General features: G+C 40.4%; 1 protein-coding gene and 1 pseudogene across 1 annotated transcript in view; one reads left to right on the top strand and one right to left on the bottom strand.

The window, feature by feature from the left end:
- The window catches only part of LOC148362345 (beta-galactosidase-1-like protein 2), a 33,538-nt gene extending 8,010 nt beyond the window's left edge, over positions 1-25,528 (top strand). The window contains exons 7-19 of the mRNA XM_088339233.1: positions 2,872-2,953; positions 3,032-3,096; positions 3,168-3,252; positions 5,090-5,227; positions 8,845-8,925; positions 11,845-11,954; positions 12,033-12,179; positions 15,770-15,841; positions 18,152-18,230; positions 20,249-20,336; positions 23,494-23,605; positions 23,686-23,802; positions 25,384-25,528. Of these exons, the coding sequence (XP_088195359.1) occupies positions 2,872-2,953; positions 3,032-3,096; positions 3,168-3,252; positions 5,090-5,227; positions 8,845-8,925; positions 11,845-11,954; positions 12,033-12,179; positions 15,770-15,841; positions 18,152-18,230; positions 20,249-20,336; positions 23,494-23,605; positions 23,686-23,802; positions 25,384-25,470 (1,263 nt within the window). The 3' untranslated portion in view covers positions 25,471-25,528. The remainder of the gene's footprint in view (positions 1-2,871; positions 2,954-3,031; positions 3,097-3,167; positions 3,253-5,089; positions 5,228-8,844; positions 8,926-11,844; positions 11,955-12,032; positions 12,180-15,769; positions 15,842-18,151; positions 18,231-20,248; positions 20,337-23,493; positions 23,606-23,685; positions 23,803-25,383) is intronic.
- LOC148362346 (U2 spliceosomal RNA) lies at positions 21,849-22,014 on the bottom strand (annotated as a pseudogene).

The raw sequence follows: 25,528 nt of genomic DNA, 5'->3' as shown, positions 1-25,528 counted from the left end.
TGTGAAAGGAAGAGAAAGAAAGAAAGCGAAAAAGTGAAAGAAAGGACGGGGATAAGGAGGAAGACAAAGAGAGAGAGAGGGAGAGAGAAAGAGAATGAGAGAAAAAGAAAAGAGAAAGAAAAAGACAGAGAAGAATGAGGGAAAAGGGGAGAAAAATAGAGAAGAAGAACAGAAAAAGACTTGGAGGGATCGAGAAATAATAATGATTAGCACAGTAGTCTCACCAAGATGTTTCCAAAGGCTTGCAAAAAGTTGCTTTAATTTTCCTCTCAGAGCAACACCTATCGGTCAAATAGATCGCAGGTTCGATTCCCGTCTCCTCCGTGTTATATGTCGAAGTCTCCTTGGGCAAGACACTGAATCCCCGATAAGCAGGTCGGCGCCATGCATGGCTGCATGGCCGCTATTGGTGTGTGAGTGTGTGTGTGAATGGGTAAGTGTGAAGCACATTGTAAAGCGCTTTGGGGGGTCTTCATTGACTTGAAAAGTGCTATGTAGATGCACACGCACACGTTGTCGTCTGCTACCAGTGACCAAGACGATCTGGAATAGCGCCAAAATGGGAAAAACGAGATCAAGTTAAAAAAAAAAAAATTCCCCTCCAACAAGGGTCTCCAACCTGGTTCCCTATAAGAACCGTTAAGGTGCCCACGTATCTTTTCTGCAATTTGCTCACCCGCATATTAAACCCTATTTTTAAACATTAACATGGTAATAACATAGTAAAAACATAGTAATAACATGTTATTTTAGAAATTTTAATAAATTAATGTTAGTTCATGGGCTTCATGGACAAAAAATGTATTCGAGTATTGATCATTATTTCTAAGCAATTGGTTAAGATAGTAGAATTGGAATTTATTTGTGTATTAAACAAATTATTTTTTAATTTTTATTTTATGAATTTGTTTTACAGGAAATACAACAAACTAAATTCCAATTTATGGGTTTTCTGAAGCAATGAGCAAAAAAGGTGCATTTGTTTTTGTTAGCTATCTGGCTAGCTTTTTAGTTTCGTAGCTAGCTATCTTCCAACCATTCTAGCTGTATAGCTAGCTATCTAGCTAGCTTCTTGCATTTTTTTTTCACGCTTTCTAGCTAATATTGGACCTTTTTTTGCAGTTATCAAGCTAAAGTTTTGCCTCTTTTTTAGCTAGCTATCTCGCTTTGTTTTAAAGTTTCCATTTGACTATTTAGATGGATAGCCATTTAGCTCCCTTTTAGTTTTTTATCTGTTGACCTATCTAGCTAACTATCAAGCTACCTTTTTAGCTGTTTAGCAAACCATCTAGATAAGTTGCTATTTTAGAATTTTATATCAAACTAGGTGCCCTTTGTGCTAATTAGGAACAAAGTTCGACGCCTGAAAAAGGTTGGAGACCCCTGCCGTACATGATTTGAAATGATCCAAAAAAAACGTATAAAATACTTGGACAATGTATAAGTTTACTGTTACGTGAACGTATTTTGGTTGAGATTGATTTCACACCGCGCTGAGTCACCTGGACCACCGGGGGAGCTACGTCAGAATGCTCTTTCTGGACCTCAGCTCAGCCTTCAATACCATTATCCCGGAGATCTTGTTGGAGAAACTCTCTCACCTAGGACTCTCTTCCTCCATCTGCCACTGGATAATGGACTTCGTTTCAAACTGCCCACAGTCTGTGAAACTCTGCAACCACATCTCTCCCACCCTAACACTGAGCACTGGCTCCACCCAAGGATGTGTACTTAGCCCCCTGCTTTTCACCCTCTACACCTCCGACTGCTCACCTCACAAACACAATTGTTAAGTACGCCGACGATACCAGTTTGGTCGGCCTCATCTCTGAAGGGGACGAGGTGGCGTACAGGGATGAGGTGGAGACACTGACAACGTGGTGTCCGAAAAACCACCTTATACTGAACACCCCAAAAACAAAAGAACTCATACTGGACTTCAGGAGGAGAGGCATGAACCCAGCACCACTCATTATAAACAGAGACTGTGTAGAGCAGACCTGGGCACTCCGGTCCTGGAGGGCCGTATGTTCTGCATGATTTTTGAGGTTTCTCTGATCCAAAACAGGTGATTCCAATCACCAGTATCGTTAACGAGCACTTGCTAGCTTGCTAACGAGGTTATAATTTGTATCACCTGAGTTAAAGAAGAGCAAACTTCAAAATCTGGCAGGACGTATGGCCCTCCAGGACCGGAGTGCCCAGGTCTGGTGTAGAGAGAGTCCACTCTTTCAAATTCCTTGGTGTGCACATCTCCGATTATCTCTCCTGGTCTGCTAACACCAGAGCGGTGGTAGGGAAGGCCCAGCAGCGACTCAACTTCCTGAGAGTGCTCAGGAAAAATCATCCAAAACTACAGAGCCACAGTGGAGAGCATTCTGATATACTGCATGTGTGGCATGCTGGGTGCACGGCAGCAGACAGGAAAACACTTCAGAGGGTCATCAACACAGCCCAGAGAATCATTGGTTGCTCTCTACCCAGTCTGGAGGACATTGGCTGTTCTCGCTACCTCAGCAGAGCAAAAAACATCATCAAGGACTCTTCTCGCCCCGGCCACCACCTCTTTGACCTTCTGCCTTCCGGCATACGCTGCAGGTCACACAAAACAAAAACAAACAGACTCAGAGACAGTTTCTTCCCCAGAGCCATCACCACCCTTAACACACACTGCACAAAAAACTGAAACTCTTGCAAACACACTACCTCATACAGATGTAAAATTATCTTTTATCTTTTTTTTTCTTCTCTCTCAGTAAAATGTGAAACTGGAGTGCCACGTCCAATTTCGTTGTCACAATATGTTCAACCCATTTTGCAACAATGATAATGAAGGTCTATTCTATTCTATTCTATTCTATATCCCTACAGGCTCTACAGTCCAGAGGCATCAATGAGCTCCTACTGACGTCGGACAATCGCAACACACTAAAGGCAGGCGGTGTCGATGGAGGTACATACACTATTGTGTTTTACGCGCAACGCAACCTCTTACAAAAACTCTTCATTTCTTTATTTTGGCTTTCTGCAGTCCTGAGATCACTGAAGTTGCAGAAACTGAATCAGAGAGATATTCAAGATCTGAACATTATTCAGGTGGTTCGCTTTTGTTTCCGCGTGGTTTGTAGCAGTCTCTTCATTTATTCGTTTTCTTTTCTCATTTTCAGCCAAATCGACCAATCGTGGTTATGGATTATTGGACAGGCTGCTATGACGTATGGGGCGACCTCCATCATGTCCTCCCACCAGAGGGTATATTAGGGCATTTTTTCATACACACTCTAAAGCTTGAAAAATAGTTTCTGGACTATAAGGCGCACCCGAAAAAACAAACTAGAAATGAACATGCGCCTTATAATACAGTGCACCTTCTATACAGATACAGGTCAATTACCATATTTGTGTGATTATCGATCAGTCAATTTTTATGGCTGCCCGCAATTGCATAACAACGGATAGTGACGGTAAGAATGCCGAATCCTAACCACCAGGATACTTGGAATTTAGACGGATTACGCATTATCAGAATATTTTTAGTCACAGTACCAGATACCAATGTTAGTGAAATCATAAATTGATTATCTTATTCAATGCCAAACGTTTTTCTTAAATAGGAAGCCAGCCAATATTTGCCATTTTGACTCATTTTCAAGGCTTACGGGAAACTTGGCTCTATAGCTATATAGGCATTTGTGATACCTACAAAGTCCAAATAATGCCTTCCATAAAACCCAAGGGTACTTTGCCTGCAAAACAAACATTTTATTGCCAGAACACTGAACTGATGTGTGAACTTAAGGTTACCATGGCAACTGTGTTTCATCGAGTGACCGCGTTTCTGCAGATGTGCACGAAACGTCATCCCTCTTTGAGATGACGATGATGGGACTTCTTCATCTTTTTTGGGAAGGAATTAGCTCTGTTATTACTATTTGTCCATATTTCGTGACTATTTCCACAATGCTTTACCCAGCATGTATACGTCGTATGTGGTGGCCTGCACACACTCATTCGCCAGAAAAAGGACGCAACAGACAAGGACGTGGGGGCTTCCTTGATGTGTGGACAAAGATCTGATCAAAGCCACTCCTTGTCATGAACCAGAACGGACTCTCGGATCCAATAGCGTTAGTTTCAAAAGAGTTTTTATTTGAAAGAGTTGTAGGAGCTGGCTTGGGACGTCGGCGCTTGTTGGTCGTCAGCCTCTTCGGGCGGAATGGCAGCTCTGTGACGGGTAGACGGAAGGCACAGCTTAGCGGGTAAGTCGATGTCCGGGGCGGGAGAGTAGGTCGCAAAACGTGGAACGGAAACAGGTCAAAACCGGACGATCATCTGATCATGGATGCAAGTCCTTTCCTCCTTCTAAATAAAGCTGAGTAAAACGAACGCAATTGGGTCCCGTCTCCGTTCCTGGTCCGTGACATTTTAATTTTTTAAAGGAGGGATAGAGTGTTTTAAAACAGTCGTGCAGACGGGCATGTACTTCAAAGTTTCCAACGCAGGGGGTCAGTACAAGCTGTTCTGAAAGACTCAAATTTTAATGTGCACCTTGGGAAATCAGTCCCCTGGCACACTGGTTGTCTGTTCTTAGAACAGGGTTCATCACATACAAGCAGTGAAGCAACAGTATCCAGAACACCAGAGGCAAACAAACGTTACCAAACAGACAGGCGAAAGGTTCAGGGATGAGGGAATCCAAGCAGCGAAGTCGACATTCCAAGCTTCCATCCAGCGGTGGGAGGCGCTATGACAGGGATGCTTGAAACGTGACGAGAAAGGCACAAAGTAGCAAGGAACCAAGGGGTTGGAGTACTGATAAAGGAAAGAGGGAGTGTCGTAATAGGAGGAAAATCAAGAGAAGTGACAACTGATGTGAGGAGGGAAACTAAACTAGGAACAAATAAGGTAAGGTTGAGCAATAGAGAGTGAACTTACAGAGAAACAGAACTCATAGTACAGGATAGTGTTAATTTCCAACTGTGTGAGATGTTGCTACATTCTCTAATACTGCGATGCCTGAATTTTGAGTAATGACAAAATACATTGATGAATGGAATGGCCTCTATTGATATTCCAAATTCTTTCTTAGATATGGTGTCCACGGTGAGAGAGATTCTGAGACGTGGGATGTCTGTAAACCTCTACATGTTCCACGGGGGCTCCAATTTTGGTTTCATTAGCGGAGGCCTGGCTGAACCCTCCTACAAAGCATTGGTCCCCAGCTATGGTATGCTTCCTGAATGAAAAAAGCACTTTGAGATACAAAGTTATCGTATTTTACACGTGTTTACATGTCCTGTTTTCTGAAGAAAAAATGGTACGAAATTTTGTTTCAATTTTTCTCAATTTAATCAAAAATGTTGAGTACATGAATACATGCAGCCATGATGAAAATCATTCATTGCCAATCTAAACTATGAACACAATGCCGCCAAAACGATTTTATTGCTTTAATGTCCTTTTAAATCGGATTCAAAGTTTTTCCCCCCATCTTTGTTTCTATCTTTCAAGATGACTTTTTTTTTTCTCCATTTTCTAACGTTCGTCTCTAAAACCATGAATAGAAAGAGTGATAATTAACATAAAATTGAATGCCTTTTTCTATGTTATCTATATCACTGGTGGTCTAGTGCAGTGTTAACCGATTGGTGGGTCCGTACCCAAAGTTGGTTGCGGACCAGTTTTCGGTGGGTTCTAGGCCTTTGCCATGGTAAAATAATGCTAAGGAGAAGAAAAATCGAAGGGTCGATTAAACTCCTTATCAGTAGATGGCGATAATGCTCTGCTCGATCTCTTCTTCCTGTTTAGTCAATCAGCGCATTTGAGAGGGAACATATCTCATTTCGTCTGGATTTTGTTGGTTTAATTTCCCCTTTCTTATGTTAGGAATTTATTATAAAAAATATAGCGTTTACCAAATTGTTCTAATTAGTTATCTGACTCCATTAACACAAACACAACTTACATTCACCTAGCAATGCATGCTCGTTTCTTTATGGAAAAATAAACAAGAGACCAGCATTTCCACACTGGGGCAGATTTATTTTCTCAAAGTATTTAACGAAGTGAACTCCATCAAATGAGCCGATTTAGCCGAATTAGTGTCTCTCTCGTTCTCCCTCGATCTCCGATCTTCTTCTGCCCACGTCTTTTCACAAGCCGGCGTGAAGGCTCCTCCCATGGGCGTGCTGGCACCTGCCATGGGCGTGCCGACTCCTCCCATGGGCCCGCCAGGGGCCAGCTTCACCACCTCCCTGCCGAAGGGCGTCGCGATGTCTAAAATACTCATATCAGCAGAGCGCTTATAAAAACAATGTCTGACGTCCTTCGTCAGCATCCTGTTATCAAAATTCCCCAACCAAAATACTCCGCACTTGGTACGGCGCGACCTGTCATTGAACTTCTTCTCTGTGAAAAATCTTCATTGCATTCAATAAATGTAACTTGTATAAAATCCTTTATAGTAAAATGTATAAAATATAAAATCCTTCACTTAGCATAATAATGAGTCCTGAGAAAATTAGTGATAAGGGGAAGGAAAAGTGGAAGATAGTGAAAACTGCGATCAAGTTGAAGAAGGATTGCAAGATACCAAAATAATGTACAAGTGTCTCCCATTGAAGCGCTGCTCGAAGGTTTTTGCTGTACCTGGACACAGCGCGTTTTAATGTCTCCGCCTAGAATTCATGTTCATGTTTCGCCTCGTCATGACGTTTATAACACTTGATGCGCGAGGTACAACGCTCTCGAGGCATAATGCACAAAACAGCATGGTCATTTTTTTTTAAATTTAGCGAGTGTTTATTAACAACATAATAAATAATTATTGACGTTTAGGTACACACTTTCTTAATATTTGGAATTTCTTTTAGTATGCAGCTATTTTGAAGCAGTTTTAGGGGGTCCCTTACTGTATATGTAGTAGGCTCATATGTGAGTATATATAATAAAAAATAAAAAAATAAAAAATAAATAAATACATAAATAAATAAATAAATAAATAAATAAATATAGAAGAGCAAAAACGTGGTCGGAAACGGGTCGCAAGCCAGGACGGGAGAGCAGACATGGTCGAGATCAAAAACGGGTCGTAAGTCGGGACGGAAGAGCAGACGTGGTCGGGATCAAAATGGCTCGTAGCCGTAGACACGGGAGCAAAAATGGTACAGGCGGAAGTCAGGGTCTAAAAAAGGCTTGCCTTGTAAAAACAGGTTCACAGACAGCCCGGCAACCGGGGACCGACAGGTCCGAGTTCAAATAGTGACAGAAAACCAATCAGAACCCGCGGCGGGTGGCGCCAAATGAGTGGGCACAGCTGAGTCACATCAGCAATCATGACAGAGCTAGGAGCTAGGCCTGAATACAAATAAATACATTTAAATTGTAATAATTTATTCCATAGAACATAAAATAACATAATGACATCTGGTTTCACCTTTAAAATGTATTTTGGCACCAAACAAATAACAAGTTAACCACAAGAGGGCTTTCGAAGAACTTTATAAGTTTCCCAAAGGCAGAACAGTTACCATATGCGATATCATATACTTGAAACCATGCATTTCCAGTTTTATCCACCGTATTTTCCAAATACGTGCAATTTGAACTATACACGGGTTGGGATATCGAGAACATACTCATCTTTTATTCCTGCAGTCCAAATGATTAAAATTAGATGATTTAGTAAAAAGTTTCACGGCACAACTGCTATTTAAGGTCAACAAAAACATAGTACCAGAAAACATCCGTAAATTATTCATTCGGAAAGAGGGAAATTATAACTTAAGGGGCTGTAGTGAATTCATGATTCCAAAGGTGAGAACCAACAGGAAAAGTATGTGTGTCTCTGTGTGTGGAGTCAAACTTTGGAACAATTTACAAGACGAGATAACTTTGTGTTATTGTTGCTATTCTTATATCAAAACTGTTGTTATAAATAGTATTACAATTGTTGTTATATAATTGGTGTGTTTAATAGGGAAGATGAAGGGTTAGGTAATATAAGCATTTGCTTCTTACTACCCCTTTTCGAACATATTATGTAACGTTATTTTGTTATTATTGTTTTCGTTCTGTTTTTTATTTTGATATTCGAATAAAGTTTTCATTCATTCATTCATTCATTTTCTGGTACAGGAGGCGCACTTTCAGATTTCTCGACAATTTGGGGTTTTCGGGTCCAGAAAATAGGGTGATTGATGTTACTGTTAGTCATTTGACATTGGTGCAGGTAAAGTGATTATCGAATTATTGCCAAAACGAGAAATTATTCACTAAATTGGAATTGCTCGTCTTTGTAATTTAAATCTGCAATAATTTGAGTGGGATGAATCCACACCTTACTCGGTTGCAGTGTTGTCATTTCTCTCAAAGAATCTTGCGTCTTGGCATGTGGATGCACAAAACAATGTTCTCATCTCATCTCATCTCATTAGCTGCAGCGCTTATTCTCAGTAGGGTCGCGGGGGTGCTGGAGCCCATCCCAGCAATCATTGGGCAGTGGGCAGAGGAACCCTGAACTGGTTGCCAGCCAATCGCAGGGCACACAGGGACAGACAACTCACTCGCTCAGTCACACTTAGGGACAATTTGGTCCGTCCAATCCACCTGAAATTCATGTCTTTGGAATTTGGGAGGAAACCCACGCAAGCACGGGGAGAACATACAAACTCTGCACAGGAAGTCTGGAGCTGGATTTGAACCCACGCATGACTTCAACTGTGCCGCACATGCGCTAACCACTGCGGCGCGGTGCTGCCCAAAACAATGTTATTGGAAACAATAAATAAATAAATCATATATAAAACCAAGGGCTGTAACTTGATATATTTGTTATTCTTACAGATTTTGACGCCCCCCTGACAGAAGCTGGCGATTACACACAGAAGTACCATCTCCTCAGAGATCTATTCTCTCAATTCAACAGTGAGTTAAAAAAGAGAATAGACGCTTGATGGGAATGGGGCATAGGATAGTGGCTTGATGTTACTCTCTGGGATAGGGGGTGTCAAACTTACTTTAGCTGCGGGCCACATGCCAGAAAAAAAAAATCACACCGGGGGCCAATCTAGTAGATTTGAGAGAAAGAAAGTGAAAGAAGGGGAGAGAGAGAGGAAAGGTAGAGAGGGAAAAGGGGAAATAGAAAGAAAGTGAGAAAAGAGAAAAAGTGTGAAAAAGGAGCGATATTATAAAGAGAGGGTGAGAAAGAAGAGTAAAATGAGAGAAAAACAGAGATAAATAAAGAAAACGAATGAGAAAAGATAAAAAGAAAGATAGAGTCCAAAAGAGACAGGACAGAAAAAAGTGAGTGTGAAAAAAAAAAGAGAGAGAGAGAGAGAGAGAGAGAGAAAGAGAGAGAGAGAAAGAGAGAGGGGGGGAGAGAGAGAGAGAAAGAGAGAGAGAGAGAGAGAGCGAGAGGGAGAGAAAGAAATACCAGTACAGTGTCTTTGTTCGAGGCACCTGGCTTTGGCAACATCTCATCATCTCATCAGCTGTACCGCTTATCCTCATTAGGGTCGCGGGGGGGCTGGAGCCCATCCCAGCCATCTCCGGGCAGTGGGCAGGGGACACCCTGAACTGGTTGCCAGCCAATCGCACATCAAGTTGACATATTTCAACCTGCAGCTTGTTTTTCTCTTGCGCTTCTCTGAGTGTTTTCTCGCGGGCCGGATTCAATCCCTTAGCGGGCCTGATCTGGCCCGCGGGCCGCCTGTTTGACACCTGTGCTCGAGGGCACGTTGGTCAAAGTTATTTCAGAAATGCATATCAAACTCGGTGAGTAACACCAGTAGCTCTCATTCTGGAAAATGGCAAAGACCGCTGCTTTAGGGTCAGTTCAAGTCGGGTCAATAAGGACTTCAATGGGCTCAACTGACCTATGGATAAGCTCCACCCCTTTATTCATTGAGACCAGGGGTCGGCCACCTATGACACACGAGCGCAATAATGATTTTTTCTTTTTTTAAAGCGCATTTACCGTATTTTCCGCACTATAGGGCGCACCTGGTTATAGGGCTCACCCCCAAAAAATAGTTTTTGGTCCTATTTTTGACATACATAAGGCGCACCGGATTATAAGGCGCTACAATGGGAACGTCGACAAAACAGTCAGATAGTTCAGTCCAACTTATTACCCCCTTAACATTCCCAAAGCTTGCAAAGAAGCAAATACGTGTCGTAGACACGTGCCGATGCGGTGTCCGTACGATGTCACTCAAATGCATCGTTCCAAATATCATTCGGAAGGTTAAAGTCTTGGGATTCAAGAAATGCCAACCATTCCTTAGTTTCTATTTTCTTTTTCGCTCGCAACTTTACTGTGCATATGACAATAAACACTTGGAATTGAGTTTAATTTAAAAAAGACCCATCACAGAAACATCGATATCACTCTGAAACAAGATACTGGGAAAATGTATAGCCGGAGTAGCTCACCTAAGTCGTTGCGTTCAATAATAATGTGCAACCATGGTCCTCTTATATCCGTGAGTGTAGTAAATCCAGGAGAGTAAAATATTTACAAATACAGAATAGTAAAACACGTTTTATCTATGCCGTAGACAACCAAACTTGCTATTCACATTCATCTTTTTCGGCCAATTGCAGGCTTTGTTTCGCCCCTTTAGCCTATGCGAGCCTGTAAATGATAAAAAGGATCCGCCTCCTTTACCTCCGAATAACTTTAGCCAATAGTGACTGATTCAAATGATGATTGACACATTGGTTAGCCAATGAAACGCCGGTATATAAATCCTAGCATACACCGCGGACGACTTCGCCTTTGGGGGAAAATCTATTCGGCGGCTGCTTGCCTTAGTTGCTAGACTTTGCGACTTAATATTGATCCATATATAAGGCGCACTGTATTATAAGGCGCATGGTCAGTTTTTGAAAAAAATAAAGGCTTTTAGGTGCGCCTTATAGTGCCGAAAATACGGTACCTTAAATTTAGACAGCTTCAGTTGCGCGCCATGTTATGTAAATGATTTACAATAGGCTTTACGTGGGTTCAGTGTGAGTTTGCCCGGCGCCTCGCAGAGAGAGAGAGAGAGAGAGAAAGAGGGAGCGAGAGAGAGAGAGAGAGAGAGAGAGAGAGAGAGAGAGACCCAGCCAACGAAACACACGCACGCGATTAATGAACGAATCATGACGGCTCCACTAGCGAAAAGATCGCGCTCTCTCCAGCCAGCGTGGTGACTGGGGCTTTGTGCAAAAAATGACCGTGCTGTTTTGTGCATTATGCCCCGAGAGCGTTGTACCTCGCGCATCAAGTGTTAAACGTCATGATGAAGCGAAACATGAACATGAATTCTAGGCGGAGACATTAAAACGCGCTGTGTCCAGGTACAGCAAACAAACACAGACCCTGAAAACCTTTGTCGCACCCCTTTTTTTCCCACTCTCTGTCTCTGTCTCTTTCACTCTCTGTGTCTCTATGTTTCTCTTCCTTTGTTGCTCTTTGTCTCTTTCTCTCAGTGTCTTTTTAACTTCTTTTGCTCTAACTTCCTTTTTTCCTTTTCTCTCTTTTCTCTTTCTCTCTTCCTACCCTTCACGCTTTCTTTTCTCTTTTCTTTCATCTGTCTTTCTATTTCTCTTTGGATTTCTTTCTTCCTCTCCCTTTCTTTTCCCCCTCTTACACGACTTTTATCATTTGTTTCTCACGCTCTCTCCCTCTCTCCCTTTTTTTCTTTCTTTGTCCCGCCCTCTCTCCTTTTCCCTCCCTCTTTCTCTTATTTCTTTATCCCTCTTTTTCTTTCTCTTTAATCTACTAGCCCGGCCCCCGACAGAATGTTTGCTCTATCGTGTGGCCCCCGGGTTAAAATGAGTTTGACACCTCTGCTCTAGGAGGTGAAATGCTCCCGGACCTTCCTTTGCTTCAACATAGGGAATCGTACGAAGCGGCCATCATGTACCAGCACTTGTCTTTATGGGACGCTTTGAGCTTCGCTGAGGGAGTATGTCCTGAAACCTAAGATTCGCAGGCAATGGTTTCAGAAGCAGTTGCATTTCTCTCTTCTTCGTTTTCCCGGCAGCCTTTCGAGTCGAAGACGCCGCTCAACATGGAGAAACTGCCCGTCAACAACCAGGACGGACAATCGGGCGGATACACGCTCTATGAGACGCAAATCACCAGCGGAGGTTTGTTGACGTCGGGAGACAACGTGAAAGACCGAGCCCTCGTGAGTTCTTCCTACTCGCCAACTTTTCCTAGTTGGTGATACACTTTTGTATCTTTTTTTGTGTCCGTTCGCCCAAGAAAATGGAGGAGTTTAGATATGACCACCATCTTTTGCAGAGGTAGTCAGCTAGGTTACCTGCTCAAATGAAAACAGACTTTTCCAGAAAGACATTGAATATCAACACCATCTTTGCAGGGAGTCAAGTAAGTTAGCCTATATGTGAAAAATGCCCCAAAAAGCTGACTCACCAGTTTTGGTTCTGATGACTCAGCATTGTTTCACTGAAAGACACTCCACTCTCTGAATGCATAAACATATTGAATATCAACATTATCTTTTACAGGGAGTCAGGTATGTTAGTCTCGAAATGAAAATGCCCCAGAAAGCAGATTCAGCACTTTTGATTCTGATGAATCAGCATTATTTCCCAGAAAGACATTCCACTCTCAGAGAACATAAACATATTAAAAATCAACATAATCCTCTTACAGGCAGTCAGGTGGGTTACCCCAAACATGAAAACTGCTAAAATAAAAACAGACTTTTCCAGAAAGACATTGAATATCAACACCATCTTTGCAGGGAGTCAAGTAGGTTAGCCTATATGCGGAAAATGCCCCAAAAAGCTGACACAGCACTTTTGGTTCTGATGACTCAGCATTGTTTCACAGAAAGACACTCGACTCTCTGAATACAGAAACATGTTGAATATCAACATCATCTTTTACAGGGAGTCAGGTATGTTAGTCTATAAGTGAAAAATACCCCCAAAAGCAGATTCAGCACTTTTGATTCTGATGAATCAGCATTATTTCTCAGAAAGACATTCCACTCTCAGAGAACATAAACATATTAAATATCAACATAATCCTCTTACAGGCAGTCAGGTAGGTTACCCCAAACATGAAAACTGCTAAAATAAAAACAGACTTTTCCAGAAAGACATTGAATATCAACACCATCTTTGCAGGGAGTCAAGTAGGTTAGCCTATATGCGGAAAATGCCCCAAAAAGCTGACACAGCACTTTTGGTTCTGATGACTCAGCATTGTTTCACAGAAAGACACTCGACTCTCTGAATACAGAAACATGTTGAATATCAACATCATCTTTTACAGGGAGTCAGGTATGTTAGTCTATAAGTGAAAAATACCCCCAAAAGCAGATTCAGCACTTTTGATTCTGATGAATCAGCATTATTTCCCAGAAAGACATTCCACTCTCAGAGAACATAAACATATTAAAAATCAACATAATCCTCTTACAGGCAGTCAGGTGGGTTACCCCAAACATGAAAACTGCTAAAATAAAAACAGACTTTTCCAGAAAGACATTGAATATCAACACCATCTTTGCAGGGAGTCAAGTAGGTTAGCCTATATGCGGAAAATGCCCCAAAAAGCTGACACAGCACTTTTGGTTCTGATGACTCAGCATTGTTTCACAGAAAGACACTCGACTCTCTGAATACAGAAACATGTTGAATATCAACATCATCTTTTACAGGGAGTCAGGTATGTTAGTCTATAAGTGAAAAATACCCCCAAAAGCAGATTCAGCACTTTTGATTCTGATGAATCAGCATTATTTCCCAGAAAGACATTCCACTCTCAGAGAACATAAACATATTAAAAATCAACATAATCCTCTTACAGGCAGTCAGGTGGGTTACCCCAAACATGAAAACTGCTAAAATAAAAACAGACTTTTCCAGAAAGACATTGAATATCAACACCATCTTTGCAGGGAGTCAAGTAGGTTAGCCTATATGCGGAAAATGCCCCAAAAAGCTGACACAGCACTTTTGGTTCTGATGACTCAGCATTGTTTCACAGAAAGACACTCGACTCTCTGAATACAGAAACATGTTGAATATCAACATCATCTTTTACAGGGAGTCAGGTATGTTAGTCTATAAGTGAAAAATACCCCCAAAAGCAGATTCAGCACTTTTGATTCTGATGAATCAGCATTATTTCTCAGAAAGACATTCCACTCTCAGAGAACATAAACATATTAAATATCAACATAATCCTCTTACAGGCAGTCAGGTAGGTTACCCCAAACATGAAAACTGCTAAAATAAAAACAGACTTTTCCAGAAAGACATTGAATATCAACACCATCTTTGCAGGGAGTCAAGTAGGTTAGCCTATGTGTGAAAATGCCCCGAAAAGCTAACACAGCACTTTTGGTTCTGATGACTCAGCATTGTTTCACAGAAAGACACTCGACTCTCTGAATACAGAAACATGTTGAATACCAACATCATCTTTTACAGGGAGTCAGGTATGTTAGTCTCTAAATGAAAAATGCCCCAGAAAGCAGATTCAGCACTTTTGATTCTGATGAATCAGCAATATTTCCCAGAAAGACATTCCACTCTCAGAGAACATAAACATATTAAATATCAACATAATCCTCTTACAGGCAGTCAGGTAGGTTAGCCCAAACATGAAAACTGCTAAAATAAAAACAGACTTTTCCAGAGAGACATTGAATATCAATACCAGCTTTACAGGCGGTGAGGTATGTTAGCCTATAAGTGAAAAATTCCCCTATAAGCTGACACAGCACTTTTGGTTCTGATGACTCAGCATTGTTTCACAGACACTCCACTCTCTGAATACATAAACATATTGAATATCAACATCATCTTTTTATAGAAAGTCAGGTCGGTTATCTGTGATGTGAACAATGACCTAAAAAAATGACTAAACACTTTTGTTTTTTTTGACTCAGCATTATTTACCAGTAAGACATTCCACTGTCTGAGAACATAAACATATTGAATATCATCTTTTACAGGGAGTCAGGTATGTTAGTCTATTGGTGAAAAATGCCTGATTCAGCAGTTTTGATTTTGATGAATCAGCATTATTTCCCAGAAAGACATTTTACTCTCAGAGAACATAAACATATTGAATATCAACATAATCCTCTTTCAGGCAGTCAGGTAGGTCACCCCAGATATGAAAACTGCTAAAATAAAATCAGTCTCAGCATTTTCCCAGAAAGACAGTGAATATCAACACCATCTTTACAGGCAGTCAGCTAGGTTAGCCTATATGTGGAAAACGCCCCAAAAAGCTGACTCAGCACTCCTGGGTCTGATGACTCAGCGTTAGTTCCCAGAAAGACATTCCACTCTCTGAATACAAAAACATATTTAATATCAACATCCTCTTTTCAGGCAGTCAGTTCGGTTGGTTACCCTTGATGTGAACAACGTCCTAAATAAGTTGACTCATCACTTTCACTTTTTTGGAGTCAGCATTTTTTACCCTCCTAGTTCAGAATGACATTGACTATCAACATCATCTTTTACAGTTCGTCAAGTAGGTTACCTTAGATGTGAAAAATGCTAACAAAACTGACTAATCGATTATGGTTTTTTTAACCGACCATTTTTTTCAGAAAGACATTCCACTCTCCCAGGGTAGAATTACATTATATATCGACACAAAAACTATGGCCTGTTATATTTTCACCTATAATGCTAAAAAGCTTCAAAGTGTTAGCAAATAAATATATTTTTTGTTAGCCTTGAGAAAAAAAATCTAATTTGAATTTTTGGGTGTTTTTGACAGGTTTTTGTAAACAAAACTTTCATTGGACTTTTGAAGCGCCAGATTTTGGAGCTAGCCGTTCCAGATGGAAAGGTATGCAATTAACATGGGCCTTCTGTCATGCTTTTACTTTGAAATTTTAATGATAAAACCCAATAGGAGTCACTTAAAATAAAATCATAACCAAGGTAGAGTTTGGATGCTTCTAACCTGTATTTATTTGTGTATAACGCATACAAATTCCAATGGTAAAGATTCAGTGCTCTTGCTGTCACCACCCGGGTTCTATTCCCGTTGCATCCAATGTTTTGCTGTTGTGGTGAGCGATATTTTTTGATCCATCAACTTCCATAAAATACTGTATGTAATACGTGCCCACACATTCAATTTTTTTTACGTCGAAAAATACAAATGCGTCATTCACAAATAAATACGGTAGGTTCTAATGTGAAGGTCACCAGTGGCCTTTTATAGTGTTTGACGTACTGATTTCAACAAAAAAAACCCTAAATGTCAAATAAAACTGTCAGAACAAAGAGGGTGTGAAGCATGTGTGGCGGCAACCAGGTAAGGAGTACAAACATGTACTTGTCGTGCCCAAAGTCAAGTCAAGTCAAGTCATTTTTATTTGTATAGCCCTAAATCACGAAGAGTCTCAAAGGGCTTCACAGATTGTTACACTATATTACACAAACTATTTTCAACCGACAAGAGGAGTAGGTTATTCGTATGCAATGGAGTAGAAGTGAGTTTTAAGTTTAGATTTAAACATTTCCACTGAGGTTGCAGATCGAATCTCAGGGGGAAGAGCACAGCACAGTGTTGGGAATGTCATGGTTTGGGGCTGTATGAGTGCAACTGGAATTGGGGAGTGGCATTTTATTAAGTTAAACACAAACTCAAGGGTGTACTGTGAAAAGTGGAGCAGAGAATGAACCTCTCCCTCCAGAAACTGGGTTGCAGGGTAATGTTCCAGCCTGACAATGACCCAAAATACACATCTAAAAAGAACAAGGCTTTTCTAAAGGGGCTACGGGTAAAGGGGATGGACTGGCCAAGCATGTCTCCAGATCTAAACCCAATAGAACATCTTGGGGCATCCTCAAGTGGAAGGTGGAGAAGCATAAGATCTTGAAACTCCCCCAGCTCTCTCATGTTATCATTGAGGGGTGGAAGATCATTTGAGTGGTGAAATGGTGAAATCAATGCCAAGGAGAATTAAGGTGGTTCTGCAAAACCATGGTGGCCACACAAAAGATTGTACTTGAGGAACTTTAACTTAAGGGTGTACTCACCTTTGTTACCAGGGTTTAGCTACTAATGGCCATATTTTGAGTTTTTTGAGGAGAAAAATACATTTAAACTGCTATATAAGCTTTACACAGACTACCTTTCATTGCGTCAAAGCGATGTTTGTTCAGTGTTGTTCAATTAAACATGACGATGAAATCTCTGCAGAAATGTGAGGGGTGTACTCACTTTTGGGACAAACTGGAGAGAGAGAGAGAGAGAGAGAGAGAGAGAGAGAGAGAGAGAGAGAGAGAGAGAGAGAGAGAGAGAGAGAGAACGAGAAACAGAGAGAGAGAGAGCGAAGAGAGAGCGGAGAGAGATAGATTGATAGATAGAGAGTGAGAGAGGGATAAAGAGAGAACGAGAGAGAGTTAAAGAGAGAAAGAGAGAGAGAGAAAGAGAGAAAGAGAGAGAGTTAAAGAGAGAGAGAGAAAAAGAGAAAGAGAGCAAGAGAGAGAGAGATAAGAGAGCAAGAGAGATAGATAGATAGATAGATAGATAGATAGATAGATAGATAGATAGATAGATAGATAGATAGATAGATGGATAGATAGATAGATAGATAGATAGATAGATAGATAGATAGATAGATAGATAGATAGATAGATAGATAGATAGATAGATAGATAGATAGATAGATAGATAGATAGATAGATAGATAGATAGATAGATAGATAGATAGATAGATAGATAGATAGATAGATAGATAGATAGATAGATAGATAGATAGATAGATAGATAGATAGATAGATAGATGGATGGATGGATGGATGGATGGATGGATGGATGGATGGATGGATGGATGGATGGATGGATGGATGGATGGATGGATGGATGGATGGATGGATAGATAGATAGATAGATAGATAGATAGATAGATAGATAGATAGATAGATAGATAGATAGATAGATAGATAGATAGATAGATAGATAGATAGATAGATAGATAGATAGATAGATAGATAGATAGATAGATAGATAGATAGATAGATAGATAGATAAAATCTCCCTAATTTCACCAAATGAATGTTGATTACTTTTCTTAGTTTTATGAGCTCCGTTTTAAGACATTAACTTCCATTTGAATATTAATAGAAGTGTTTCTAAAAATAGGGACAGCGGACTTTGAGTTTATTGGTGGAGAACTGCGGACGAGTTCACCAGGGAAGAGATCTCGACAAACAACGCAAAGGTCAACCAAAATCTCACTTTAAAAGTTCAGAGTTTGTAAAACTTGAAACTGAATACGCATTTGAGGATTAAAGTAATACGTTGAAAAAATACGTTGATTCGTAACCACTTACTGTACACTTAAAATAGAAGTTACTGTAACTTTAAATGAACGTACACACAAAACTTTTTGAAGCACTTTTTTTTGCTGTAGTAGTTTACATGAGCAAACTGGACGAGCTGATGCTGACAGTAAGCAGTCATGAGCAGTGAGCGGTCTCTAGTGGTAGCCTCAGGGACTGCTCGTGAACTGGATTTTACTCAGTCTAGCGAGCAAGATTATTGTTCCAAAAAAAAGCCCAATATCGAAATTCTCGTGCTCGTAAAAAGAGATACCACTGTACTTGCTCGCGTATCATAAACAGAAGGCTGCAATAATGACAAAGGCCAAAAGAGGGCGGGAGCGAGTCAAAAAGTTTCTGACAAATCCGCAAATTACATAAAAAAAACTCGTATATCGAAATTCTTGTGCTCGTATAAAGAGATACTGTACTTGCACATGTATCATAAACGCTCTGACAGAAGGCTGCAATAATGACAAAGGCCAAGAGAGGGCAGGAGCGAGTAAAATCAGCAAATTGCATCCAAAAAAACTCGTATATCGAAATTCTCGCCCGTTTGGCTCCACCTGCTGCTCGTTTCCTGATTGGCTTCCCTCCTATTTAAACTCAGTGCTCTCATTCACTCCTTGTCAGTCCGTCAACGAACTTCTGCACTTGCAAGACGTGTATTTTCACTCTGTCCGGTATCCTGCTTGTGTATCCAGTATCTGTTATCGATCCCGTCTGTCCCGTCCTTTCCGGTATCTTGCTCCAGTCTCCAGTATCTGTTATCAATCCTGTCCGTCTCATCCTGTCCGGTATCTTGCTCCAGTCTCCAGTATCCGGTATCAATCCCGTCTGTCTCGTCCTGTCCAGTATCTTGCTCCAGTCTCCAGTGTCCGGTATCAATCCCGTCTGTCTCGTCCTGTCCATGTTTCTTTCTCCAGTCTCCAGTCTCCAGTATCAGGTATCAGGTATCGATCACGTCACGTCCTTTCCAGTATCCTGCTCCAGTCTCCAGTATCCGATATTGATCCTGTCTGTCCTTCCCCGTCCGGTATCTTACTCCAGTCTCTAGTAGCCAGTATCAGTCCCTTCTGTCACGTCCTGTCCGGTATCTTGCTCCAGTCTCCAGTATCTGTTATCGATCCCGTCTGTCTCGTCCTCTCCGGTATCTTGCTCCAGTCTCCAGTATCCGGTATCAATCCCGTCTGTCTCGTCCTGTCCAGTATCTTGCTCCAGTCTCCAGTATCCGGTATCGATCCCAACTGTCTTGTGCTTTCCAGTATCTTGCTCCAGTCTCCGGTATCCGGTATTGATCCCGTCTGTCTCGTCCTGTCCCGTATCTTGCTCCAGTCTCCAGTATCTGTTATCGATCCCGTCTGTCCTTCCCTGTCCGGTATCTTGCTCCAGTCTCTAGTATCCGGTATCAATTCTGTCTGTCCCCGTCCTGTTCGGTATCTCCCTGCTATATACAGTATCGATCCCGTCTGTCCTGACCGGTTTCGCTCTCGTCTGCCTCTCTGCCTTTCTGTTTTCCCGTGCCTGACTTCTCTGTCTCACTACTTCCGCCCAGCGATTGCCGAATCACTGGCGTTTATGTTCAGCGCCAATCCCGTAAAATAAAGCTGGTGTGAAAACGTTACGCGTCTGGGTCCACCGTCTCTTCGGGTTCTGACAGGCTCGTGTCTCATAAACGCTCTGACAGAAGGCTGCAATAATGACACGAGCCAAGAGAGGGCGGAAGCGAGTAAAAAGTTTCAAAAAAAATCAGCAAATTACATTTGATTTGGCCTTAAATGAAATGTTTATTCGTGACTTATATTTTGAATTCAGGACTTTATTTTTCTAAATTACTGATCACCAAAGCCATTTTCAGTTTCAAGTCGTTACCTCTCCTGACTATTCTCCATTTTAATTTCAATGTTTGTGTTTGCAGGTCTTGTAGGAGACATTTTGTTCAACAATATTCCGTTACGGCATTTCACAATGTACAGCCTGGAAATGAAACCCAGCTTTATTTATAGGTTGGTGAAGTATGAAAGACATAGGAATTCTGTGACCAGGCAGGGGTATCAAACTCATTTTAGCTCAGGGGCCACATGGCAGAATATACATCTCACAGGGGCCGGACAAGTAAATGAATGGCATTTTTTCATGCCATTTAGCTGGAGGGCTGGGGATCTTTTTGGAGGCTCAAAATGAATTAATGAAGCTTTGATGTAAGATTTGATTATGAAATGATTATTTAGGTTTCTTTTCCCCTCAATCGTTCTTTTCTTTGACTAAGTTATGAGTCAGCAATTTGTGGCACTAGAGCCACATGCGGCTCTTTAGTGACGCCCTAGTGCAGGGGTCAGGAACCTTTTTGACCCAAAGAGCCATAAAAGCAAAAAAAATGTTTTAAAAAGAAATTAAGCGAGCCACATCATATATTTTCAGACAAAATCGAAAAAACTGCCAAACACGTTCTCTAGACAAAAGCTAATTCTTCAGCACATTTTATTTCACTGTTTGTCATTTGATGATTTCATCAAATGTATGAAATGATAATAATGCCAAATCCTGTGTCCCAAATCAATGTAAATATGCCATTTACAATTTGTCTTCCACCTTCAGTTAAGAGTGTTGAGGCAATTTTTTTTTTCCATGAAATTTGTCCTTAATAACGGTTTTAAAACAATGTGCATGCAAAGTTCTTTTGTAAAAATGTCACAAATTACTGCAAATGATAAGCATATCGTCATATTCACTTTCGGTGTAGACTGGAGAGAGAGAGAGAGAGAGCAAGAGAGAGAGAGAATAAGAGAGAGAGCCAGTTCTCCCCGTGCTTGCGTGGGTTTCCTCCGGGCACTCCAGTTTCCTCCCACATTCCAAAAACATGCATTTCAGGTGAATTGGCCGGTCCAAATTGTCCCTAGGTGTAAATGAGCGAATCAGTTGTCTGTCCCTGTGTGCCCTGCGATTGGCTGGCAACCAGTTCAGGGTTTCCCCTGCCCACTGCCTGGAGATGGCTGGGATGGGCTCCAGCCCCCCGCGACCCTAATGAGGATAAGCGGTACGGCTGATGAGAGATGAGAGAACATAAGGATTAGTTTCTGTAAGAGAAATAATGTGCCTTTCATACTATTTACCCAATATATAATTTTATTTTATCTATTATAACTTAAGGGTCTGTAGTGAATTCATGATCCCAAAGGTGAGAACCACCAGGAAAAGTATGTGTGTGTCTGTGTGTGGAGTCAAACTTTGGAACAATTTACAAGACGAGATCAAACAATGTCCAACTATTCACTTGTTTAAATTTATATACAAAAAAAAACATTCCTGGCCGAATAAAGAGATGAAGAAAATCGGGTATGAGTGATACGAGAGATTGGGAGGGGGGGGGATTTTTTAAGGGTTATTGTTCTATCTTCTTTATTCATTATCCGTTATCGGTCAAATCATAATACGCTACAAAGCCAAGGGGCCGAGACACTTGCTCTCAGCCAAGAGGCCGAGTCAAGGTCCTGGCCATAGAGCCATGCAGCGATCAGTGCGAATGCACCGTTCCCGGAGGTACTGCAATACCGGGCCGATGCGTGGAGTGGACGGAGCAAGCTCTTATTCCATCTCCGGATTGCAAAAATCAATGATCATGGCTGCGAAACTGAGCATTCAGTTCTCAGTTCATCGACCATAGCCAAAAACTATAGAAATGATCCCGTCTAGAATTATGATTAACTTTGTGTTATTGTTGCTGTTGTTATACTGTATAATAACTATTATTATAATAGTACCGTATTTTCCGCACTATAAGGCGCACCTAAAAGTCTTAATTTTTTTTCAAAAGCTGACCATGCGCCTTATAATACAGTGAGCCTTGTATATATGGATCAATATTAACTCGCAAAGTCTTGCAACTAGGGCAAGCAGCCGCCGACTAGATTTCCCCCGAAGGCGAAGTAGTCCGCGGTGTATGCTGGGATTTATATACCGGCGTTTCTTTGGCTAACCAATGTGTCAATCATCATTTGAATCGATCGCTATTGGCTGAAGTTATTCGGAGCCAATTGGCCGAAAAAAATTACTGTGAATAGCAAGCTTGCTAAAGTACGCCATAAAGAAACATGTTTCATTAGTCTGTATTTGTAAACATTTTACTCTCCTGGATTTACTTCACTCACGGTTGTAAGACCATGATTGCGTATCATTATTGAACGTGAGAACTTAGGTGAGCTATGCGGCTATATATTTTCCCGGTATCTTGTTTTAGAACGATCTTGATGTTGCTGTGATGAGTTGAGTGAATTAAACTCAATTCCAAGTGTTTATTGTCATATGCACAGTAAAGTTGCGAGCGAAAAAGAAAATAGAAACTAAGGAATGGTTGGCATTTCTTGAATCCCAAGACTTTAACCTTCCGAATGATATTTGAAACGATGCATTTGAGTGACATCGTACGGACACCGCATCCGCACGTGTCTACGACACGTATTTGCTTCTTTGCAAGCTTTGGGAATGTTAAGGGGGTAATCAGTTTGACTGAATCATCTGACTGTTTTGTCGACGTTCCCATTGTAGCGCCTTATAATCCGGTGCGCCTTATGTATGGAAAATATAGGACCAAAAACTATTTTTTGGGGGTGCGCCCTATAACCCGGTGCGCCCTATAGTGCGGAAAATACGGTATTACAATTGTTGTTATATAATTGGTGTGTTTAATAGGGAAGTTGAAGGGTTAGGGATTATGAGCATTTTCGAACATATTATGTCATATTATTTTTTTTGTTTTTGTTCTGTTTTTATTTTAATGTACGAATAAAGTTTTCATTCATTCATTCTCTTATATCCTTATATATTTATATTGTGCTCAATAAGTGTGTGGTTTTACGATTTCGCAAACACCTCCAAGGTCAGGAAAATAAGTTCTCAGGCACAAGGGATGTGCCTCGGATTAAAAAGCTACAACTTGAAAGCCACTATGAGGCCTGCTAGCTACCTCATCAAGATGACCTTGACAATTTCCTCAATGTTCTCTGGTTGATTAATGGTAGTTAATAAATACTGCTACAGTGGGTGCTTTGCGAGTGGTGCCTGGTTCTGGTGACTTCCAGTGTATTTCTTTAAAACAGCAGGTCATTGTTTGCTCTTTTTTCTCTTGTGCTTCTCTCCGCATTGTCTCGCTTGTTTTGCTTCTAGGTTGGATCAGGCTGCTTGGAAAACTCTGCCCGAAGCTCCTACTTTCCCATCTTTTTTCCTGGGCCAGCTTTTTGTCTACGGGTACCCGAGTGATACGTTTGTTAAATTGCCGGTGAGTGCTCACTTGTTGACGACATTTTGTTTTATAAAACGTACGCATTGTTTTGGAATGATCCATTTTTTTGCCGGCAGGGTTGGGAAAAAGGCGTTGTGTTTATCAACGGGATCAACTTGGGACGCTATTGGTCAATCGGACCCCAGCAAACTCTTTATCTCCCTGCTCCGTTTCTCAACAGGGGAATCAATCAGGTTTGTGGGAGCAGTGAAGCGTTATTATTTGGCATAGTGATGGAAATTATGGCTTTTTTTTAGAGAAATGGCTCTTTCGGCTCTTTTGCTTTAATCCGAATATTACCAATAATTATGTAACATTAATCACGGAATGACTTAAAAAAATTGGGAAAATGAAGGAAAAAGAGACAGAAGAGAAAAAAGAAACAAAAGAAGAAAAAGACAAAAGGAAAAAAGGAGTAAAAAAGCAAGGGAAAAGGAAAAAGCTGGAAATAAGGTAACAAAATAAAAGGAAAAAGAAAAAGGGAAAGAAAGAAGAACTACAAAACTAGGAGAAAGTATAAAAGAAGATAAAAGAGAGGGAAAAAAGAAGAAAGAAGTAAAATGCAAGGTGGAAAAAATAATTAAAAAAGAAAAGGGGGGAAAGGGGCATAGGAAGAAAAAAACAAGAAAAAAGTGATAAAGTTGGGAAAAAAGAAAAAAGAAAAAAAAGAAAAAGAAAAAGAAATATATGGAAATAAAGATAAAAACAAAAGAAGAATCAAGAAAAAAGAAGAAGGAAAAAGTTTAGAAAAAGGAAATAGAAGAAGAAAAAAAATAAAAGGAAAAGAAAGAAACATGTAAAATGTCAGGTAGAAAAAATAAAGAAGAAGAGAAAACAAAAATAGGAAAAAAGAGAAACAAAGAAGAAAAAGACAAAAAAGTAAAAAAGAAAAGAGAGGTAAAAAAAAAGAAGAAGAAAGAAGTAAAATGCAAGGGAAAAAAAATCTATAAAAGGAGAACAGGGGAAAAGGGCATAGGGAGAAAAAAAGCAAGAAAAAAACGTGTTAAGTTGGGGAAACAAAGAATAAATATAAGGAAATAAAGAGGAAAAATAAGAGAAAAGTCAAGAAAAAAAGGAAAAAGTTTAGGAAAAGGAAACAAGAGAAAAAAATAAAAGAAAAATAAAGAAAAAAGTAAAATGTTTGGTAGAAAAAAATAAAAAAGAGAAAACAAACAAAAGTAGGAAAAAAGAGAAACAAAGAAGAAAAAGCAAAAAAAACCTAAAAGTTACAAAAACCTAGGAAAAAAAAGACCAATAATGATATAACATGCACATAACAAATAAACAATTATAAAAAATTATTCTACTAAATTACACCAGCATTTTTTTTCTTTTTAACTCATTTAAACTTTGACCCTTTAAATAATAAGCAACTTCAAAGTCAAGCAACTCAGAATCTCTGAAAAATACAACAAAATGTTAATTAAAGACCACGATTTTGACATGAAAAATTCAACTTTACATTTTTGGTGGTAAAAAAAAGCTAATCGTGAACACATTATCTCTGAAAAACATAAATACCAAAATACATTAAATACGCAATTTCAATGTTTATACACTCAACAAATTTAAAGTTAACAACACGGAATCCCTGGAGAAAATGCGTATCGACCAATCACAAGAGGGGGAAAAAAGCATCTCGAAGAGAACCGGCTCCTGATTGGTGGAGAGCCGGCTCCCGTTGTTCACTTCCACGAGCCAGCTCATCCAGCTGTTCGGTTCGCCGACCACACATCACTAATTTGAAACTCTTATTTTTGGACTGTGTTTTCCAGATAATTGTGTTTGAAGAGCAGGAAGGTGACTTCAAGGTCAACTTTGAGGACACTGCAGATCTTGGCATGGCAGTTGACATTATTTGACACTCGTTATATAACATATTCGTGTTACTTTCTATGTTCACTTGTATGCAAAGACATT

Source organism: Urocampus carinirostris, chromosome 7 (assembly GCF_059441175.1).
Source record: "Urocampus carinirostris isolate Australia breed hairy pipefish chromosome 7, RoL_Ucar_1.0, whole genome shotgun sequence".
NCBI classification, from domain to species: Eukaryota; Metazoa; Chordata; class Actinopteri; order Syngnathiformes; family Syngnathidae; genus Urocampus; species Urocampus carinirostris.
Note: the sequence above shows the minus strand (reverse complement) of the source record. Positions and strands in the feature narration are given on the sequence as shown.